The sequence below is a fragment of the Xyrauchen texanus genome, chromosome 33 (genome assembly GCF_025860055.1).
Source record: "Xyrauchen texanus isolate HMW12.3.18 chromosome 33, RBS_HiC_50CHRs, whole genome shotgun sequence".
Taxonomy (NCBI): Eukaryota; Metazoa; Chordata; class Actinopteri; order Cypriniformes; family Catostomidae; genus Xyrauchen; species Xyrauchen texanus.
This window is the reverse complement of record NC_068308.1, coordinates 37,739,667-37,762,904: the sequence shown is the minus strand read 5'-3', so window position 1 is coordinate 37,762,904 and position 23,238 is coordinate 37,739,667. Positions and strand designations below refer to the sequence as shown.

Genomic DNA, 23,238 nt, shown 5'->3' with positions numbered 1-23,238 from the left:
TTAGTGCTGCCCGATTAGATATATTTTAATAGTAGAGTAATTGAATGTTGCATTTGTCCTGTAGGACAACCGTGGTGGGATGTAGGGAAGACTCAAATACATTTTATTTGTCAGCAGTATACAGCTAACAGTAGCAATAGAATAAAGAATATGATTGAATCAAATTAATTCAATGGAATTGCAGTTGGTTGATGCACATAATTCTGTATTGTATAATGATTTAAAAAAGAAAAAGAGAGAGCCAAGCCTGGTCCAAAATGAGAAAGTAAAGGGAGCTTTGATAAGGTTCCGTTTCATGTCTTTAGCAGAAATGGATGCCCGTACTTCTTTTTTTTTTTACCTGGAATATAAGGTGGCTCAACAAAAAGAAATGCCTTGTCTTAAACTCCCTGATGGGAGGATAACGTCTAATGCAGAGTTTACACTACACGATTTTAATCCTGATATTCGCTCGCCGACAGTTTTGTGGAGATCGCCGACTGTGGCAGGGCGGAGGGCGGGCCGGGTCGTGATACTACACACCTGGTCCCGTATTAGGCTAATTATGCCTCCGTGAGGTTAGTGTAACACAGTTAAAGGATGGGCAAGGAGGAGGCGAGAACTGGCTTTTCAATATAAATAATAGGTTTAATGATAAACTTAAAAGACAACACAAACACACACATGACGGACATATCCGCTAACGATCTCTCTCTCCCGCACGGCCCTCTGCAGTCAGCCTTTAAACCTCACGGAGGCATAATTAGCCTAATACGGGACCAGGTGTGTAGTATTACGACCCTGCCCCGCCCTCCGCCCTGCCACACCGACAAAAGCCAGAAATCGTAGGCAAATCAGAGCTCGCTCCTGTGAACGACAAACGCAATACATTAATAATCATAGACGTGATTTGAGAGAATCGCCGATGCATCGCTGATGTCAGCGAGATATCTAGGATGTTAAATATCTGGAACTGTCTGCGACTCCAAATCGTGCAATGTGAAATATGTTTTGACTGAATACAACAGCAGCATTGACCTACAGCCAATGAGAGAGCAAGAAACAGGGCACAGGAAGTTTCAGTGGGAGGAGTCCTGATGTACCTGCAACAGGACATCAACAAGCATGGCTGCGCTATCAATAAAGTCTCATTAGACAGAAGAAATGGAGGAAAAATTAGTGGAACATTGGCAAGAGCACCAGTGCCTATTTGACTAGTTTCCTCTGAACTGTCCCACAACTGGGTGGAGAAAGAGAAGAGTTGGAGAGAAATTGCCAATTCTCTTGGAGAGTCAGGTAAGCAAATAGGTCGATTTTTCAGTAGGAGGTACTTTTTCATATTGTAACCAATAAAATATATAATTAAAACATACACATCATATTCTGAAATGCATAACATATGATCATGCATTTGTTTTTGTATCTCGTATTACTTCTCACGTGTACTCTGTTGTGAATCGTAATTTGGGGTCCAGGCAGAGTCATCGGGGATTCGTCAATAGTGAAATGTCTTGAAATGTGTTCACACCTGTCGCGGATTTGTCGTGTATTTTTGGAAAACGTTACGACTTCAGTGACAAGACAGACAGTTTTGTAATATGAACGGTACCACGATACGACGTCTTTGAAAGTCATGTATTGTGTAGGAGTCATAAGACTATAGAAATGAGAAACCATGCTGTGGATTTTTATTCAAGCCTTTATGCTGCAGAAAACTGTGAAAATGGTGACTGTATGACACCGCTTCTTCAGGGTCTTCCTCAGCTGGACTCTTTCTTGGATGCTAGTATAACAATTAATGAAATAACTTGGGGGGGGGGTTGTCAGTCCCTTTTAAAACTGTTGCGCTTGGATGTAAACATCTGTCTCTGAAGCATGTTGCATCTTTAAGACGGGATGTGTACATGGTGCTAGAATCACCTGAGAATACACTTTTCGTGTGAAACATGAGGGAAGATTATATATGGTGTATGCAACTACTGGCAGCATAAGATGTTTCGAGTGTGGAGACATTGGACACAAGAGTGTTACGTGTCCACATAAGAAAACAGGTACAGAAAACACGGTAGGATCAGAGGATAAGGTCGCAAATAAAAGCGTTAATCTGGTTGATGCGGCCCAAGATGAGGTTGTTCCACTTGCTGAGGTGAGTGATGATAATTCAGTTGCTGTGTTATCGGCTGTTGACACTGCAAATGATGATGCTGTAGCTAATGTGGCCCCTAAGATTAGCTTTGAATTACTGCTGCTGTGGGACAACTCAGTTCAGGACGATCCCCTGGAATAGATGGACTGCCAGCAGACTTTTATAAAAGGTTTTGGAACTGCATTGGACACGATTATTTTGATGTTTTATGTGAGTCTATAAGAGATGGTGTTTTACCTACTACCAATCAATATGCTGTTTTATCATTATTGCCAAAAAAGGGGGATTTAGCCTTTTTTAAAAACTGGCGTCCTGTTGCGCTTCTTACAACAGAATATAAGATTTTTAACAAAATGTCTGACAAATAGATTAAAACATTACTTGGGTTTGGTTGTGCACAAGGATCAATCATATTGCATTCCAAAGAGATCTATTATGGATAATTTGTTTTTAGTGCGAGACATTGTAGATATTTGTAATGGTTTCAATGTGAATGTTGGATTAATTGCCCTGGATCATGAGAAGGCTTTTGATCGTGTTGATCACAATTACCTTTTTAATGTATTGAAGGTTTTTGGTTTTGGTAAAATGTTTTTAAATTTCATACAGTTATTATATAATGGTGCTTCATGTATGGTTAATGTAGGGGGCACTTTGAGTTGGCCAATTCCTATTCTAAGGGGTATTAGGCAAGGCTGTCCATTGTCTGGTCAACTATATAGTTTAGCAATTTTGCCACTGCTTTTTAAACTTTGATAAAGATTGTCATGTTTTTATGTGCCTGGTTTGTCTTTCAGACTTGAAAATTTCTCTTCCTGCTTATGCTGATGATATCAGAGTTTTTTAAAATCACACTGAGGATATTAAGTGTTTATCTGAGGTACTCCGTCTTTATGAGAAAGCTTCATCAGCTAAAGTGAACTGGGCTAAAAGGGAAGCTTTTTGGGCAGGTAAAGGGGAGTTTGAGAGTCTCCCAAAGTTACCTGGGGACCTTAAGTGGGGTAGAGAGGGACTTAAATAGTTTTTTGGGGTCAAAGGATTTTCGAAGCTAAATTGGGAGGGTATAGTGGAGAAAGTGTGCATCAAGTTGTCTAAATGGAAATGGTTGCAACCTCAGTTGTCCTATAGGGGAAGGAATTTAGTGACCAATAATTTGGTTGCTTCAACTCTACAAGTTGTACAGCAGGTGTTCCTGTTGGACTTATTGAGGAATTGTTTTTGGTCTGGACAACACTGGATTCATGCTGCTGCTTTATTCCTTCCTGTTCAAGAGGGAGGTCAAGGATTGATAGACATTAGATCCAGAATTATGGCTTTCCATTTAAAAGCAGCTCAGAGACTGGTGTATCACATGGATGTATCATGGCTAGAGACAGCTTCTGCTCTTCTCAGGCGAGTCAGAAGTATGGGGTTGGACAAACATTTGTTCTTAATGGAGCTCCAGAATGATGATCGTGTGAATCTTACATCCTTCTATAATTACATCCTTCTACAAGTCAGTTCTGGAGGCATGGAAGGTGTTTACCATTTCACGTTCATCAGATACACATGCTGGATTATGGCTTTTTGAAGAGCCACTTTTTCTTAATGACTTTTTACCTTCAAGACTCATGTCTAACTGCTGCTGGATGCACAAAGACATAAGGAATTGCAAAAGGAATTGAGTAAAAGGACTGGGGTGAGATCTTTGCGGCTGCTGAAACGAGCTACTACTGAAATATTTAAGTCTTTGCATGTGGATCATAAGACTTTGGCAAAAGACTCTGTAGCAATTGATCAATGGAGAAAGGGGGTTCTTTATGTTTTCCCCTCTCTTAATGTAACTATTGCTGTGGGAGAATGGCAAGATGACAGGAAGTGTCTTTTGTCTTTTAAAACCCCTCAGACTTGGAGTTTTTGAGGAAGTAGGGAAAAAAAGCCCTCTGTATTTCCAGTGTGAAAGCATCTAATGCTAATGAGTGGACATCCTTCAACAAAATGGACAGATTTTTTGGAAGTATTTCTTCCCCAACAGGCTGCTGGCTGTCCTTATACAAACACCCAATTGATAAATGAACGGGTGACCTTCAGTGGAGGATCGTACATGGGGCGAGCTACATGGTGCACACTGATCCTTCTGTAAGGGTGGGTTGTCCCTTTTGTACAGACGTTGAAACGGTTTTTCATTTATTTGTACAGTGTGCTCGGTTAAATTATTTGTTTTCATTTTTATCTCAATGGTTTACTGAAATTGGTGAATCTTTCTCTTTTGAAATGTTTATATATGGTCCAAAGTTTACAGAAAAAAGAAAAAGTCAGTTGATTTTACTGAATGTTTTGTCTGATACAGCAAAACTTGCTATTTGGAAATCTAGAAAAAAATAAGTTGTCAGGACAGGGTTCTCTGGATGTGTTGAAGGTCTTCAAAGGATTGGTGGTGGCTCGGCTTAGAATAGAGCATGCCTATTATAACATGGTTAAATGTGTAGAACTTTTCATGTACATTTGGGGGATAAACAAGATCCTTTGTACAGTAGATGATGATGATGATTTAATGCTTTCTTTTCTTGTTTTTACTTAATAATAATAATAATAATAAATACTATTAATATCTCTTTTTTTTGGATTTGTGAGGTTGTAATATTATTGTGAAGACCTTTTTTTTTTAATAAAGGTGTATTAAAATTTTTTTATTGTAATTTCCAATATTAATAACCATAATAATTTTACTATACATTGGTAACACATTTCAGTTGTAATTTTCTAAGGCTTTTATTTTGAAAGTCTAGTGATGAGCACTCCAGGAAGTGTTTGAGTGTTTGTTTGTAGGCTAATTCACAGTAGTGTAAAACGCTTCTCGTTCAACATCTGGTAAAATGCTTGTCCGGTGTCATTCTCAATGCATGTTATAGGGGGACCAAACTATTGATCATCTACATCAGAGATGGAGTTTGTGTGGAGCACATACTACGCTGAGCAGCGCATCACATGCCTCTGCGCATGTGTGTGTTGGCGGAGCGGCACTTGTTCAGTAAAGCGTGGTGCCAGAGATTTAGCTGCAGGGGCTGATCTAGAAATTTTTATGGGATTTATAGGGGAGATTTTAAGTGCTCTGCGTAATGTCATACCAAAGAACACCCTTTACCAATGTTAAAATTAAAGTAATGCGTCGCCTCATGTGGTTTATTGCCTTAACAACATCCACAGATATAATCACTTTCTTATAAGTAAATGTGTGCTTCAAAACACTTGAGCCACAATTTAAGTCTGGTCCTTAATCAAACACTCTTATTATTTGAGAATGTAATGTGTACAAGCTGAAATTGAAGTGTTTTATTCTCTGTTTTAAGTAGTTTTTTTGATCACAGGACCTCAGGGAGTCCTAAACATCTGACCATAAAATGTGTACAAATGACGTCTTGTCTAATAGTACAACACATGACACAACATACATTTACAAACAAATTGCACATGCACTGATGTTTGTATTAGATATGTATAAGCGGAGTTTGAATGACGCAGTTGTTATCAACACACGAGGTCAATTGGAAGCATGCTAATGCAGCTGTGGCTAAAGGCTAACGTCTGATGCGCTCCCCTAGTGTGGGGTAAGAAGGTCTGGTGTTGTGCAGTTGACCAAATGGAGCTTATTATGGAGTAATGAGGCAGAAAGAGATGATGTTGATCAGAGCTAACCACAAACAAACAGATTGAGTCATGCAGCGTGAAGGAGGCCACCAAAACGTGTCATGGATTTACTTACTTTTTAAATGGGAAAGACCAAAATGTACACAGAGTTTCATCTTTCAGGGGAATCACCCTACACATTTTCATTTAATTAGCTATTGTAATGTCAGCGCAAATGTACATTGAGTGATGAGGCTGAAACATGCCTTTAGCTAAGCGAGTTTTATTTCATATGTTGTTGATTTCCAATGTGTTGGACAGTAATTCATAACACAATGCAAGAATGCCTTGCATTCTCAACTGTGCCACAAGAGGTGGTATAGCAGACATTAGTGTGAACTGTCTTCTCTTTCAAGTCAACTACTGTCATGGCAGAGCAACAGTTTGAAGAGAATATTGCTGAGCAAGTAAGCAACTTACCTGAATAATAACACAGCCAGTTTAATGGCACATAATTCTGAAGGTAACTCTATCGCCCCCTTGAGTACTGACGTTTGTTTCTGCGACAATAACGCAAGAACTCACATTAAACGCGTTCAACCAGACTACGCGTTGACCAAGTGCTTGGGACAGCTTTCGCATACTTGTGTATGTTTCTGACCTAGTAATTAACGTAACCACTTGTTGGACTTACCCAGTCGAGGGGGTCATTATACAGCCGCCTCTGTCCACAGTTGCTCTGCAGCCACACCCCCGTTCTGGCGTGTCATGGTTCATTCCAAAGTTGTGTCCGAGCTCATGGGCCAAAGTAACTGCAGCACCAAGGGGGTTATCGGAGTGATCCTAAAAGACGTAGAGAGTGAAAAAAAGTCAATCAAGTGCAGGAAAAATAAATGCATGTTCGTCGCATGAAAGCAGCTCCACGATTGTGTATAATCAATCAGTTTCATTTGAAAACAAATGAGTAATTTCACCGAAGAGGTGCTATCCATTATGTTCCACCTTCCCTCCCAAAATTAGATAAGTCTCAAAATTTCCTCATGTGCATTTGTTTTTCTTTCAGAATACGGGTTGTTGCACATGAGGAGAGCAATCTGTAATGATCAGACACTAACGGCCTTTGTAATTACTTTTCCACAAAACTGTCAGAGAGGCATAACTCAAGATCTGTGTGCCGTTGCTGTAATTGCTCAGACGGTGCCAAAACTGAACCAAACCATTTTGCAGTCATCATCTGGGAAAGGGTGTGTGTTGAAGTAGGGCAGACAGAATTACAGTCATTCCTGTAAGTCGCTTTTTGGTAAGGAAGTGTTTGCCAAAAATGTGAAAATAGAATTAAAATGAGGGGAAAAAAACGACAATTTCAGTCGATGGTTCTGTGTCTGAATGATTGTTTGCGTGGCAATATGTGAATGAAAACTGAGGAATTTTTCTCAGAAGAGTTTAAAAGCAAGGTTTCATTTAAGGACCAACTCTATCTCAGATGTGTCTCCTAATTTATTTATTTTTTAATGAATTAAAATAGAAACAAATGAGACAATTGTAGACATACTGCACATGGAATACCAAAAAATAAAAACACATCAAGATCATTTTTATCCTGAAATTAAAATATATATAAAAAAGAAATTATCTATAGTTTATTAGTTTATATTGTGTATTTTCCCCATTCATTTGAATTATTTAGAATTATAATTATTCTAAATTGTGATTCTCACAAGATTCTCAATACTGTAATGAAGTATTTTCTACTATATTATAGTGAGAAATATTTTAATATAATGATTTTTTTTATTGTAAATCGGCATTTAGGGCAATACATCAATACTTCCATTATGTATAAATTCTATTAGAGATACATTAATGTATCAGCCACTGATCAGAATCAGAACTGACTTTATTGCCAAGTAAGTTTTCACATACAAGGTTTTTGATGCCTATAATAACAATAAACATAGTAAGATAAATAATAAACTATCTTTAAGATACAATATATAGAGAAAAATGTCCTGATGGACCCTAGCATCCTGCCGGAGGGGAGTGTCTCAATGAGATTGTGTCCTGGGTGGGAGGGGTCGGCCACAATCTTATTCTGGTCCTGGAGGCATACAGGTCCTGGAGAGATAGCAGATTGCAGCCAATCACCTTCTCAGCAGAACGAATAACAAGCTGCAGTCTGCTTTTGTCCTTGGCAGTGGCAGCAGCGTACCAGATGGTGATGGAGGAGGTGAGGATGGACTCAATGATGGAGGTGTAGAAGTGCACCATCATTGTCTTCGGCAGGTAAAAGTTCTTCAGCTGCCACAGGAAGTACATCCTCTGCTGTGGTTTTTTAATTAGAGAGCTGATGTTCAGCTCCCACTTGAGGTCCTGCGAGATGATGGCTCCCAGGAAGCGGAAGGACTCCACAGTGTCAACAGGAGAGTCACACAGGATGATGGGGATGGGTGGGCCTGGGTTCTTCATGAAATCTACAACCATCTCCACTTCACGGCATTGAGCTCCAAGTTGTTCTGACTGCACCAGGTCACCAGATGATCAATCTCCCACCTGTAGGCGGACTCATCCCTGCCAGAGATGAGTCCAATGAGGGTGGTGTCATCCACAAACTTCAGGAGATTGACAGACTGGTGACTGGATATACAGCTGTTAGTGTACAGGGAGAAAAGTACAGCCTTGAAGGGAACCAGTGCTGATGGTCCGGAAGTCAGATAGACATGTTTCCCAGCCTCACATGCTGCCTCTATCAGCCAGGAAGTCTATGATCCACCTGCATGTGGAGTCAGGCACACTCAGCTGGGAGAGCTTGTCCTGCAGCAGAGCCGGGATGATGGTGCTGAAGGCAGAGCTAAAATCCACATACAAGATCCTGACATAAGTTCCTGAGGAGTCCAGGTGCTGGAGGATGAAGTGGAGGGCCATGTTAACTGCATCGTCTACTGACCTGTTAGCTCTGTATGCGAACTGCAGGGGGTCCAGGAGAGGTCTTGAAGCAGGCTGGAACATGGCATGTCTCCAGTGAGGTGTTAAAGATGTCTGTGAACACCGGAGACAGCTGATCAGCACAGTGCTTCAAGGTGGATGGAGAGACCGAGTCTGGCTCGGCTGCTGTGATGGGGAGGTGGAGCAGGGCTGGAGTTGATCGATGGTGTCATGGGGGATGGTGTCAGGAATGTCCCATAGTATTTCAATTTTGTCTGATAAAGACTTTATTTTGTCTGATAAAGTTAATAATAACTTAGGTGTGTAATATAAAGAAATACATAAATACAGTGTCAAGAAATTAGGTGAACCCTTTGGAATTACATGCATGCTTGTATACATTTGTAAATTTGATCATCTAAGTTACAAAAATGCAACAAACACAATGTGTTTTAACAAATAACACATAAATTATTGTATTGTTTGTGTACATCTTGAATATATAATTTAAACATTCACAGTGTAGGTTGGAAAAAGTATGAGAACCCCTAAACTAATGATGTCAACAAAAGCTAATTAGTGTCAAGAGTCGGCAAACCTGGCATCCAGTTAATGAAACGAGATTGAAGGTGTGGGTTAGAGCTACTTTGACTTGACATTTTGACTTTTTGAGTTTGATATTCACAAGCAGCAAAAGGGTTACAAAGTTATCTCGAAGAGCTTAGATAGAATAAAGACTCCGCCGTGAACACCGCTGCATCTCTCCCGGACAAACTTAATACATTTTATGCTCGTTTCGAGGACAATAACACCGCCCTCGCGGAGAGAGCACTCGTGGCTGACGCTTCAGAGGTTGGTTCACTCTCCGTCTCTGTTGTGGATGTAACCCGATCCTTCTGACGGGTGAACATCCGTAAAGCTGCGGGTCCAGACGGCATTCATCAGAGCGTGCGCGAATCAACTGGCAGGTGTTTTCACGGACATTTTCAATCTGTCCCCTCTCTCTGTCTGTAGTCCCCACATGCTTCAAAACATCAACCATTGTGCCTGTACCGAAGCAAGCCACAAACAATTGCTTAAATGACTGGCGTCCTGTTGCTCTGACCCCCATCATCAGCAAATGCTTTGAGAGGTTAATCAGAGATTACATCTGCTCTGCTCTGCCCACCTCTTTGGACCCATTGCAGTTTGCCTACCGCAACAACCGCTCCACTGATGATGCCATTGCATCTACACTACACACTGCTCTCTCCCACCTGAAAAAAAGGAACACATATGTGAGAATGCTGTTTGTAGACTACAGCTCAGCATTCAACATCATAGTGCCCTCCAAGCTTGATGAGAAACTCCGGGCTCTGGGCTTAAACAGCTCGCTGTGCAGCTGGATCCTGGATTTCCTGTCAGGCAGACGTCAGGTGGTTAGAATGGGCAGCAACATCTCCTCACCACTGACTCTCAACACTGTGTTCTCAGCCCACTCCTGTATTCACTGTTGTAATAAATGAAGGCAGCGAAGGCAGACGAGGAGAGCGGATCTAAATGCAGACTTACTTTATTGATTAAGCAAACAAACAAACACAAAGGAAAAACCCTCAATGGGGAAAGAATCCTAAAACTAGAAAAACACGGGCAGGGGAAATATACCAGGCTAACAACAACATTCAACAATAGACAAGGACTGAACCAAAAACCAGGGTATAAATACATGAACATAGGAAAAGGGGCCAATGAACAAACAGAACTCAAACAAGATAACAAGGTGATAAACAGAAGCAAAATGGCAAATAAACGAGGGCAGGTGCAAACAATGAACGTGAACAGGAAAGCTAACAAAGAGACTATGGAGTTACACAAGGGACAAAAGTGAAAACTAAGGAGTGCAAAAGTGACAAAAATGGCAAACAAAAGGGCAACAGTGAAACAAGACAAGGTAAACATAACAACTGTACACACATGACTGTGTGGCGACACATAGCTCCAATGCCATCATTAAGTTTGCTGATGATACGACGGTGGTAGGTCTGATCACTGACAATGATGAAAGATCCCAGTACTCCCTCGGCTGTACTGGGATCGGTACAGCCGAGGGAGCATCATGATTTGGGGCTGCTTTGGGGCCTGGACTGCTTGCCATCATTGAAGAAATTATTAATTCCCAAATTAATCAAGATATCCTATAGGATAATATCAGGGTGGCTTGGCGGCAGCTGAAGCTCAGTAGAAGTTGGGTGATTCAGCAGGACAATGACCCTAAACATCGAAGTAAATCCACTACAGAATGCCTTCAAAAAAAGAAAATACACCTTTTGGAGTGTCCCAGTCAGAGCCCAGACCTTAACCCAATAGAGAGGCTGTGGAATGACCTCAAGAGAGCCGTTCACACCAGATATCCTAAGAATATGGCTGAGCTGTAGCAGTTCTGTAAGGAAGAATGCTTCAAAATTCCTTCTGAAAGTTGTCCAGGTCTAATTCACAGCTACCGGAAATGCTTAGTTGAGGTTATTGCTGCCAAAGGAGGAACGACCGGTTATTAAATCCAAGCATTCACTTACTTTTTTCACAGCACTGTGAATGTTTAATGGCATGTGTTCAATAAATACAGAAAAGATTAGAATTGTTTGTGTGTTGTTAGCTTAAGCACAATCGTGTTTGTCTATACTTGTGACTTTGATGAAAATGAGATCACATTTTATGACCAGAAAACCAGCTGATTCCAAAGGGTTCACATAAGTTTTCTTGCAACTGTACCTACATATCTCCATAATATCAATTTGTAACGTTCTAACCGTAATATGTACAATTTGAGCTCTATTGTTTAGAACTGCAAAAACAAAAGTGCAACTAATTTGTAGAAGTGCAAAAAACTTTTTTTCCCTCATCAATTGTCGAGATATTTTGGTCAAAAAAATACAAATCTGTGCATCCCTCAATAATATGCAATTTAAATACAATTTAATTACTAATTTGCATTTGATAATGAGAATATGGGGAAAATGTGCTAAATTGTCACTGTGCTCTGAAATAGTCCTAAATCAGCCTTTCTATTGATTTAGGAGTGAAATATGACCCGGACATGATCTTGGTCGGTTTTGTGTGATTCAGAGTAAAAATCTGAATGCAGACTAGGGTGTCTTTTGATAACATTGTTGAGATTCTGAAACTCTAGATGAGACCTATAAGAGATTACTGGGGGTCTTTTTCCTCAAGAAAAACATTTGAGAAGCAGGAGACCAACGCAAACCTGTCCATTTGGGATCCTTGTTATCTCATTTCTGACTTTCTTTCCAATGGGTGTGTAAGTGGAGAATCCAGATGATCGAGAATAATCCTGGAAGAGCGAGTTAAACGCAATCTTCTGGTGCTATAATCTCTGCCCCACAGGATCTTCCGATGTCTGTGTATCTCATCTAACCAAATCCATTTTACATGTCAGAAATACTTCTCATGCATAAGCAATGTCCGGATGCTTTGGTCTCAATATCACTCATGATGTTTTCCAAGAACTCAGTCCAATGAGGGCAAAACCACACCGACGACATGATGAGTTTTTATGAAATATTGTAGCCATTACAGTTGCGACTCCATTCGATCAAATAGCAAATATTCAACCAAGAGTTAGACAAAAAAATGAAGTGCATTTTCTTATTGTAGTCAATGAACATTTTGGAGTTTCTGTATGTATCTACCATAGTTCTCCATCCTGGACCCAAGAGTGTAGTTTAGTTTCTGCAGTACACAAAGGAAGGAAATGGTAGAAACTGAATCTGACAGTTGAGGTATAATGATCCATAATGGAGAAGCCTCACATCACACAGACTCGCTTCATAAATATTGAATCAAAGCATCTGTACCTCATAAAAACCTTTAACCATAGGGACCACGTGGAGCCGTATCCGACCAGATTGGGTGAACATTTCTTAAAAGGGCTGGTTAAAAAGGTGAAAGAACTATACAATTGCCCAATTAATCTTTTCTATCCCGACCGAAATCACTGGAATGCACATCACATCTTGATTACAATTTCTAAACTCATAAGTAGGAGCTTCCCAGGAAGACTTGCAAGCATGCATTAGCCTAAATCACTGATTACTCGAGATCTTAAAATGCGATACTTTCTATTCCCCTTTGACCACAGACGGGCTGTATTTCAGAGAGCCACTTCAATTTTATGCTTCATTAGATCGTTAGTCGTGTCTGGCGTGATCAATGTGAAGGTTTGATTTAGAGGCAAGCGTCTCTAGACAGCCGTGCTGAATGAGTTACTGTCCACATCTCACACAGTACAATAATCTAGACATCAGCAGTTACAGCAACCTCAGGTAACCTATGAACTGAATGACTAACTAATGCATGAAACGTGATGCAAATACATAAACAGAGATGTGATTTGGAGGAATCCTAATCTTCTGTACATACTGTAAATTTTCTTGTTTGATGTTGCACACAAGTCAAACACTCAGTACCATGCTATTCTCATATATGTTTTAACATAATTCACATTTTAAATGTAATCTACATAAATAATATAATTGTAGAAATATATGTAACCCAGGTAATGTACTTATAGATGATTAACTTCCCTTTTCCTCCCCAATTTCGAATGCCCCAATTCCCAATGCCCTCTAAGTCCTCGTGGTGGCGTCGTGACTCGCCTCAATCCGATTGGCGGAGGACGAAGCTCAGTTGCCTCCGTGTCGGAGACCGTCAATCCGTGCATCTAATCACGTGGCTTGTTGAGCGCATTACCACTGAGACATGGCGTGTGAGGAGGCTTCTCGCTATTCTCCGCTGCATCCGTGCCCAACTCACCACGCGCCCCACCGAGAGCGAACCACATTATAGCGACCACGAGGAGGTTACCCCATGTGACTCTAACCTCCCTAGCAACCGGGCCAATTTGGTTGCTTAGGAGTCCTGGCTGGAGCACTTAGCCTGTTCCGGATTCAAACTCGTGACTACAAGGGTGGTAGTCAATGTCAATACTCGCTGAGCTACCCAGGCCCCCCCATAGATGGTTAACTTAATAGAAAATCAGTTAGTGTAATCTGATTACATGAACTTAAAATCGAATGTGCTACACTACTTTTTGTGCAAAAAAAGTAATTTGATTACAGTACTTAATTCCTTTGTAATCAGATTACACTCAGCACTGGTGTACACAGACCAACAATTAAAAAATAGCGCAGGCAGAACACAAGAATGCATGCTGTGCATGCCTCGGATAGACTTCCTAACTGGTTGCAAAATTGGATCGCTGTGGATTGTAGGTGTCCAAAACACTTTTTTGTAATGTCTATTGAATGATTTCCTCATTTGCCACAATAATGTCTTAAATTATGTTCATCTGGGCACTTATTTCAGCAAATATGTGATTAACTGTGATAAACTGAGGAATCTGAATTTCATTTAAATATACTGTATATGTCATTAGGAATGATTGACAGGTGTCACTCACCATGACAATGCCCCCTGACTGTTCTGCTGTGCACATGCTCATGATGGGAGCCATGCCGATAGTGGTGCCCTGGAAGTACACTCCACTGAGGAGGGAAAACAAACACTTACATGATCAATGTTCAATAGAAATGTGTGAATCAAACCTCATCATTTTAAACTGAGCTGTTCAGTTATGATGTCAATTTGTACGGCGAAACAGGCAGGCTCATTTGTATAAACATTTCTAATGAGTTTTAACATTAACGATGAGGATAAAGGGATAGTTCCCCCCAAATTAATTTAACCAGTGGAGTGTATGGATGATGTTTTTGTTGACTGTCAGTGATGTTGGAGCTTCAAAAGGTCTGATCATCATCCACTTGAATTTGAAAGACCTACAAATTAGTCGATTTTCTTCTAAATGTGTTCAGCAGAAGAAAGAAAGTCATACACATCTGGGATGGCATGAGGGGGAGTAAATAAGGAGAATTTTTCTTTATGGGTGAACTATTCCTTTTATATTACTTGAAGAGACACATTTTGTTCTACAACATAAATTACAGACAGGTTTGTTTCAAAAGTGAGTTTTGAAACCGCTGTGTTCTTTAAAAACGTAAACCTTATGTGTCAACTTAACAAAAGTTACTCAGAGGTCCTTAGAGGACAAAAATGTCTGTGTAAAAAAACTGCCATAAAATATGATATATTCATATTATTTTCTTCTTTCAATTACTTTTTTAACCATCAGTCCTGATCATAACTACCAAATATTCATAAATTTTCAGGATTTTATCCCTTTAAATGCCAGTTTGTTTACATAATGCCACTGTTGTTTTTACACACACACACACACACACACACACACACACACACACACACACACACACACACACACACACACACACACACACACACACACACGTAGTGTTTCCATTTTTTATGGGGACTTTCCATAGACATAATGGTTTTTATACTGTACAAACTTTATATTCTATCCCCTAAACCTAACCCTACCCCTAAACCTAACCCTCACAGAAAACTTTCTGCATTTTTACATTTTCAAAAAACATAATTTAGTATGATTTATAAGCTGTTTTCCTCATGGGGTCCGAAAAATGTCCCCACAAGGTCAAAAATTTCGGGTTTTACTATCCTTATGGGGACATTTGGTCCCCACAAAGTGATAAATACACGCTTACACACACACACACACACACACACACACACACACACACACACACACGTTGGGTTTCTATGCTTTATGGGGACTTTCCATAGACATGATGGTTTTTATACTGTACAAACTTTATATTCTATCCCCTAACCCTAATCCCTAAACCTCATAGAAAACTTTCTGCATTTTTACATTGTCAAAAAATACAATTTTGTATGATTTATAAGCTGTTTTCCTCATAGGGACTTAAAAAATGTCCCCACAAAGTCAAACATTTTGGGGTTTAATATCCTTATGGGGACATTTGGTACCCACAAAGTGATAAATACACACACACACGCATGCACAAACGAATGCACACATGCAAACACACACGCAAACACACACACACACACACACACACACACACACACACACACACACACACACACACACACACACACACACACACACACACACCATTTACTCAATTGTCCTGCAGTGCTGTATAATACAGCAAAAAATAGGAAAAAAGCTTGTATTTGCTCCATGGGCTAAACATGAGAAAAATGGCACCATCTGGTGGAAAATATAAAAAAAATACAATTGTGAAGCCAGGACTCCGGAATGAAAGCATATTATCATAGAAGTCATGATTTTATGCTTTAATGGCACTGGGATCACTGGGTTTCAATGAGGACATTTTTGTCCTGAAGGTCCTGATTGTACCTATTTTGTGTACACAGTGTATTATAGATGTACTATAGGTTGAAATATCAAAATCCCCCCAAAAATACACACCTTTGGCAAAATGTATGCCATTGGCAGCCAAAATGATCGAAAAAACAAAAATGAAAAAGACAAAAAATGTCCCTTAGGTCGCACAAGGGTTAAGTTACTACATAAAGACTACAGCAGTTGTCCAATTTTTCAAGCACTTAAACTCAAATCCTTGTGGTAGGTGTAGTTATCAGCCTATTGGCAACTTTAGCAACTTGTGTTTTCGAAAGTCGCATCGACTGTGGGCTTTTCCTGTTGTAGAACAAAAATACTCTTCAAGTGTTTTTCCAAATAAACCATATTTTTCTCAAAAAAACATAAAAAAACAAACACAACCATAAAAATGCTAACCCATGCTCACCCCAAAATGCTACTTCTCTTCAGAGATTTAGGGCTATAAACTGAAAAGTTCTACAGGGAAATCACTCTGTTCTCATATGAAAAAATAACATTGATTTTAGTGCTAAACCATGTTGTACAATTTCAAACCGAGGGGCATCTGCAGTAAAACTGTTTAGCAGTTGAACGTTCCTGGTTACCTGATTAGCTGAGCGTTGTCATGGGGCCTCTGCGGGAGTAACTTGAGCTTTCTCCAGTCCAGGAACTCTTGGAGTGATGTGAACGGATCCTGAGTGATGGAACATTTGTCTCCGTCACTCCAAACTTCCAGCCCCACCAGCGCCACACGGATATTCAGAGATCTGTAAAACTGAGAAACAGGTGTTCAAAACACCAAGAGGTAAAAACTGACACATTTGATACGTACAAATATGTAAAAGCTCATAAGATGATTTGTGAACATATGACCTCACTTTACTTCCTAACCAGGCATGTGCAAAAAGTTTCCAGTGACAAGTCATTTATCTGTCCACACTTGGGTGCTTTGATAGTATTGTTTTGAAGGCTTCAATTACATTACCAGAGAAAAGTTTGAACCCACTTGACTTTGATTTATATTTGACCTTTTTGTTTTTGACAAATATAAATTGTGCCTACTTTAATTATTAATTCATTACTTAAGGTGGATTTCTATGAAGGGTCATTTCATGTCGACTCAACCAAGAGGTCCACAGCTCAACATATTGCTTTTGATCATTTTTTTACTGATGAAAGAAATACATGAATCATGATGAAAGCCAAAATATTAAATGCCATGGATCAAGATTTACTGAGCAATCCATTATTTTGTCGAGGGGGGTCAAAATGACAATTTTGGCCTGCGATTCTGGAGCAAACTTACAGGTAAAAAAAAAATATCTTAGAAAGGTGGTAGCGTCCTGATTTTATTTTTACACAGAGATAGGAAGGTCTTTTACACAAACCCAGGGATGGATTACTGACCGGGCCAATGGGGCCAGTGCCCAGGGGCCCTTGACCGCCCGGGGGGGCCCTGGGCTTTAAGGTTGCACGATCCAGTTTGGCGATCCCACCGCTCAAAAGACCCATCAACAATGAAAACGAAGCACCCCACCCCGCTCAACAACTTTTGGGCATGAAAACACACCATGCCACCCACCCCCCCCGTTCAACAACTTTTGGAGGGGGCCCTTGGAGATAATTGGCCCCGGGGCCTTTGCAAGTCATAATCCATCCCTGCACAAACCACTTAACTTCAGCACCCATTGTTGCATTGTGCGCCAATCATGTGAGTCCAAAAATTGGGAAGTTTTTCCCAATTTAGAGTGCCTATAACTCCAGAGGTTTTAAAGATATCTTAAAATCGTCTGAGAATCTGGTTCAGAACAAACTTTCCTTTTGGTACATTCCTTTTAAGGCTCTAAATGGTTAAATCCCAGAGATGTGGGGCTCTTAATGTGGCTCCATGCATGCGTAAAAAACAAATGTGAGTTACATGGTTTAAACGAATTTGTGTTGTGCAACAAATCAAATGCCTGAAGTACTTATAATGTTTAAAGTAGAAATGCACCTTTATTAATTCACATGTGGTTTTTCAGTTAGTGCAATAGCGACCGTCAGGGCTGGACTGGTAATCTGGCATACTGGGAATTTTCCCGGTGGGCCGACACACTTTTTGGCCGATCAGGGGCGGAATGGCCATCGGGAGAACCGAGCGGGTCGGTGGTTTGGCCGCGAAATGTGCCGAATGGTGCCGCGATATGCAGAAAAGGACAGCGATACCCCACCCCCCTCCCCTGTTGGGCCAGTTGACGTAAAATCCTGGGCCGATTTCTCTTCCCAGTCCAGCCCTGCCGACCATATATCTAGTGCTTAGATTTCAGGAATACACCTCTGCACAGCTCTGGAATGCACCGTACTATGTTTATATATTTTCACACAAAAAAATCTTTGATTTGACTTGGAATAACCCTAAATTGGGTCTTTTTTTGACACTGAGTTGAATGTCAAAAAGTGGCCCAATTGACCTGAAAACACTCTGTTCACTGCATGCTAACATCCTTAAGATTACCTTATCGACGTAGTTTGCTATTTCAGCAAGTCTCTGTTTCACTTTCTCCACGTCTTTCCCTTGTTTCTGATACTGAAATGTGAAGATTGCAAAAAAAGAGACAGAAAATCTTTAAGCTGCAGCTAAATATGGCCGTGCAGTGTCTGAATGTGGTAAATGTCACATGAGGTAATTCATTTGCCATGGAGATGTTGGGCCAAACATAAGCAGCGGTGTTTGATGTTAAGACTGTCAAATGCTGGATGTAAAAAAAGCTTTAGAGAATAAAATCAAAGATTGGAAATGTGTCACCCGTGTTTGCTGTGATTGCAGCCTCTGGGCGTTTCATATAGAGTGTTGTTACAATAATCACATTGGTAAACCTCGGTTGAAAGCTGTAAAATTTGCACTATGAAGAAATACAATATTTTTAAACACTTTCTTTTGCATTATCCTGGTTTGGTAGGTAACATTTGGTCTTGAAAATTACATGAAATCAAAATGACATGTTCCTGATTCACCAGTGGATGTTACAATAAAGAAAAAAAACTGTATTTGCAATCTTGCTTCAAAATAAATAAAAATGTTCAGGCTCTGAAATGACCATTTTGTCTGACGCCACACAGGCTATCCGTTGTTTTAAGCTAATAAACTGCATCGACCTCTGACCTCCTCACCTTCATGACCACAGCATCTAAACAAGAACTCAAACTCCTCCATCCTGACAGTTCAAGGGGCCAGTAAAAAGATGAGGTCGTGGTACCATTCTTAGTGGGCTTTAATGATGTCTGACCTTGAGATGATTGAAGATCAGAGATGTTTGTGAGGTCAAAAGGATCATTTTGTTACCTCTCGGTTGTCTGCAACAACGATCAACTCCACATGCTTGGTGCTGCTCTGGGCGTCTCGTTTATGCTGGAGGGAAAAAGAAAAAGACATTAAAGAGATTGTTCATTCAAAAATGAAACATGAATCATTTACTCATCCTCTAGGGGTTCCAAATTCCGTTCGACTTTCCTATTGCCATGGAACACAAAAGGACAGTTTTTTTTAAACATAATGAACACTCTTAACTGGAACTGGGCCTCTATAGTTCCAAATGGACATAAAAAGCATCATAAAAGTATTCCATAGGGCCATTCCAAGTGTTCTGAAGTCAGACAATCGCTTTGCATGAGGAGCAAACCGAAGTCTTTATTCACTGAAAACCCGTTAGACCCCTCGTGTTTTATAACCAACCATCACTGATATGAAGGTTGCTATATTTCATTTGAGAGTTACAGTGGAGAGGAATGTCATCAGTGAAAAACAACTACAATTTCGGTCTATTCCTCATACAAAACTAGCGTATAACTTCAGAAGACTTGGAATGCAACATCCATTATATGGACCACTTATTAAGGGTTACTATCCCTTTAAAAGAGGCAGGAAACAGAGAAAAAACAACTTTGACCTCTTCCTGTGATGGACAGTTAATAAGCATGCACCCAAGAACCCTGTTTCAAAACCCCTAAGGCTCTTTTCGCTAAGAGTTAATATCACCTGGCACAAAGGTGACAACTTCACCTCATTTCCAAACGTGCCCTCTATTACCAGAGCTGTGTGATTGAACTTCCTGTTCTGGGTTCAGTAATGCCCTCGAACTACATCTGATCCACGGTAATGTGCTTTCCAGGAGACTTTTCACTTTAATTGTCCTCTGATTGCCTGGCTATTGAATAGTCTCATGTGAAAACCCCCACTTGCAGTTCAAAGTTATTATAATCTCTTCTTTCTAAGTGAAGTAAAAATGTCTTTCAACTTACTCTCAAGCCTTTACAACTGTTCATTGTTTATTCTTTTGGTTTCGACAAAGGTTTTACATCATAGAACACACTGGTTCTTGCGTGTCTTAATTAAACACAGCGTGCAGGACGGAGCATAAGTCTTGAGAGCTGCAGTGAATAAGTACTAAAATCTCTTCCTCACATAGATCTATTGAAGTACTTTAAAACACTTGGAATATAGCGGCATTTGGATTACTTGTGTACAGGGCTTGACTGGGACGAGAAATCGGCCTGGGATTTTACATGGCAACTGCCCAAAAGTTGTTGAGCGTGGGGTGTGGGGGTGAGTTCGCTGTCCTTTTCTGCATATCGCGGGTCCGTTTTGTGGTCTGTTCTGCATAATGCGGCGGACAATTCGGCCCGCTCGGTTCTCCGGATGGCCAGTCTGCCCCTGATTGGCCCCAAAGTGTGTCGGCCCACCGGGAAAAGTCCCGGTATTCCACATTACCAGTGCAGCCCTGCTTGTATGCTACTTTTATGGTGTTTTTTGTTTTGTTTTTTGTACTCTTTGAAACTGGAAAGCCAAAATGAAAGACCAAGATTCATTAAAACATCTCATTTTATGCAAACCCACATGGGTTTAGAAGGTCATGAACGTGAATAAATGATTACAGAATTTTCATTTTTGGGTCAACTATTATTTTAAGCATGATCAAACGTCTTTAAATGTTCTTATAAATGTTTAATTGGTCATTATTTGTCTTTTCAACAATGGTTTTCTCATAACACATGTATGAGAGAACAACCTGCCTTTCAAGGGACTATAAAATCCCCATTAATTCTGGGTATAAGGATATTTATAGAAGCGTTTGAACAGTGTTCGTCTAGTAAAGTTTTCATCACTCAGAATAACTGCTAATTTTCAGAGAGTGTGAATAACAAGGAGGGTGTTATGATTCAAGAAAAGTCATAAATCCTCAAGCTTTGAACTAGTCGTCCGTTCTTTTGGCCCTCGTCCCTGTGTCAGAATGTGTTAGTGTGGCTAATTTTAGCTTCGCTCAAAGAGAGAGAGGTCATGCTAGCCTAATGACTGTTTTCAAACAGGTTTCCTGACACTCTTTCAGTCTGACAATGTTCGGGGAAACACATAGTCCCGACTCAAACTCACGTCACTGAGCCAATGTTACTGTGTTTGGAAAAATCATGCATATTCATGCATATCATCGGCACATTTCTCACCTTTAAAATGTCTTTTGAAATAAAGAAGATTTAGTAAAAATATTCAATTACAATTTAGTCTTTCTCGTCCGGGAATATGGATGAAAAATATTGATGACTCATCTTGCACTCATGAGCATTTCCATTTTTTCTTCCGCAATAAAATGGTTACTTGAATAAGAATTGATCTTCTTCTAAACTATGATCTTATATACAGCATATATTTGCTGTTTACATACATACAGTAAATATCAGACAAAATTGTCCCTTACCACCGCATATATTGTCACGGTAAAACTGTTAATTATGTCACATATGAGACTCGTTCACAAAATCATCAACATCAAAGACACTTTTTCTGTGAGTCGCTACTATTATTAACATTATTTGTATCTTTTACAGTTGATTTGTAAACAGATCAATGCAATTATTAATGGTAGTTTTAAAGTTATAGCTCATGTATTTAATACAGTCATAGTATAATAAAAAAATAATAATGCTAGAATGACATCTAGTGAATAGTCCAAAGAATCTAAATGAAATAACCTTGCTAATGATCATAATTTGTCTTTACCACCTGTCCACCTGTTAAATTCACATTTGACCACTTAGTAATATTTCATATTGATCGGACTGTAGATTCAAAAGAACTGACTCAAAAGAGTCATTCATTGGGGAATCAAGCTTTTGTGATCCAAAAAGGCTCACAAAAGTAATTCGCTTGGGAATCTGATTACACTGGTCATGCTGAATGTTTCGGGCTGTCGATTCAAAACAACTGACTCATTAGAGTCAATCGATCGGGAATCGGGCTACACTAGTCATACTGAATGTTTCGGGTAGTCGATTCAAAACAACTGACTCATTAGAGTCAATCGATCGGGAATCGGACTACACTGGTCATGCTGAATGTTTCGGGCTGTCGATTCAAAACAACTGACTCATTAGAGTCAATCGATCGGGAATCGGACTACACTAGTCATACTGAATGTTTCGGGCTGTCGATTCAAAACAACTGACTCATTAGAGTCAATCGATCGGGAATCGGGCTACACTAGTCATACTGAATGTTTCGGGTAGTCGATTCAAAACAACTGACTCATTAGAGTCAATCGATCGGGAATCGGACTACACTAGTCATACTGAATGTTTCGGGCTGTCGATTCAAAACAACTGACTCATTAGAGTCAATCGATCGGGAATCGGGCTACACTGGTCATGCTGAATGTTTCGGGTAGTCGATTCAAAACAACTGACTCATTAGAGTCAATCGATCGGGAATCGGACTACACTGGTCATGCTGAATGTTTCGGGCTGTCGATTCAAAACAACTGACTCATTAGAGTCAATCGATCGGGAATCGGGCTACACTAGTCATACTGAATGTTTCGGGCTGTCGATTCAAAACAACTGACTCATTAGAGTCAATCGATCGGGAATCGGGCTACACTAGTCATACTGAATGTTTCGGGTAGTCGATTCAAAACAACTGACTCATTAGAGTCAATCGATCGGGAATCGGACTACACTAGTCATACTGAATGTTTCGGGTAGTCGATTCAAAACAACTGACTCATTAGAGTCAATCGATCGGGAATCGGGCTACACTGGTCATGCTGAATGTTTCGGGTAGTCGATTCAAAACAACTAACTCATTAGAGTCAATCGATCGGGAATCGGACTACACTAGTCATACTGAATGTTTCGGGTAGTCGATTCAAAACAACTGACTCATTAGAGTCAATCGATCGGGAATCGGGCTACACTGGTCATACTGAATGTTTCGGGTAGTCGATTCAAAACAACTGACTCATTAGAGTCAATC

The 23,238-nt window shown here is 40.0% G+C and overlaps 1 protein-coding gene across 1 annotated transcript in view; it reads right to left on the bottom strand.

Annotated features, from left to right (window-relative positions):
• LOC127626889 (disintegrin and metalloproteinase domain-containing protein 12-like) overlaps positions 1–23,238 on the bottom strand; it is a 143,932-nt gene that overhangs the window by 39,630 nt on the left and 81,064 nt on the right. The window contains exons 7-11 of the mRNA XM_052102993.1: positions 19,279–19,344; positions 18,451–18,522; positions 16,562–16,731; positions 14,109–14,193; positions 6,426–6,574 (exon numbers count right to left, since the gene is read on the bottom strand). Of these exons, the coding sequence (XP_051958953.1) occupies positions 6,426–6,574; positions 14,109–14,193; positions 16,562–16,731; positions 18,451–18,522; positions 19,279–19,344 (542 nt within the window). The remainder of the gene's footprint in view (positions 1–6,425; positions 6,575–14,108; positions 14,194–16,561; positions 16,732–18,450; positions 18,523–19,278; positions 19,345–23,238) is intronic.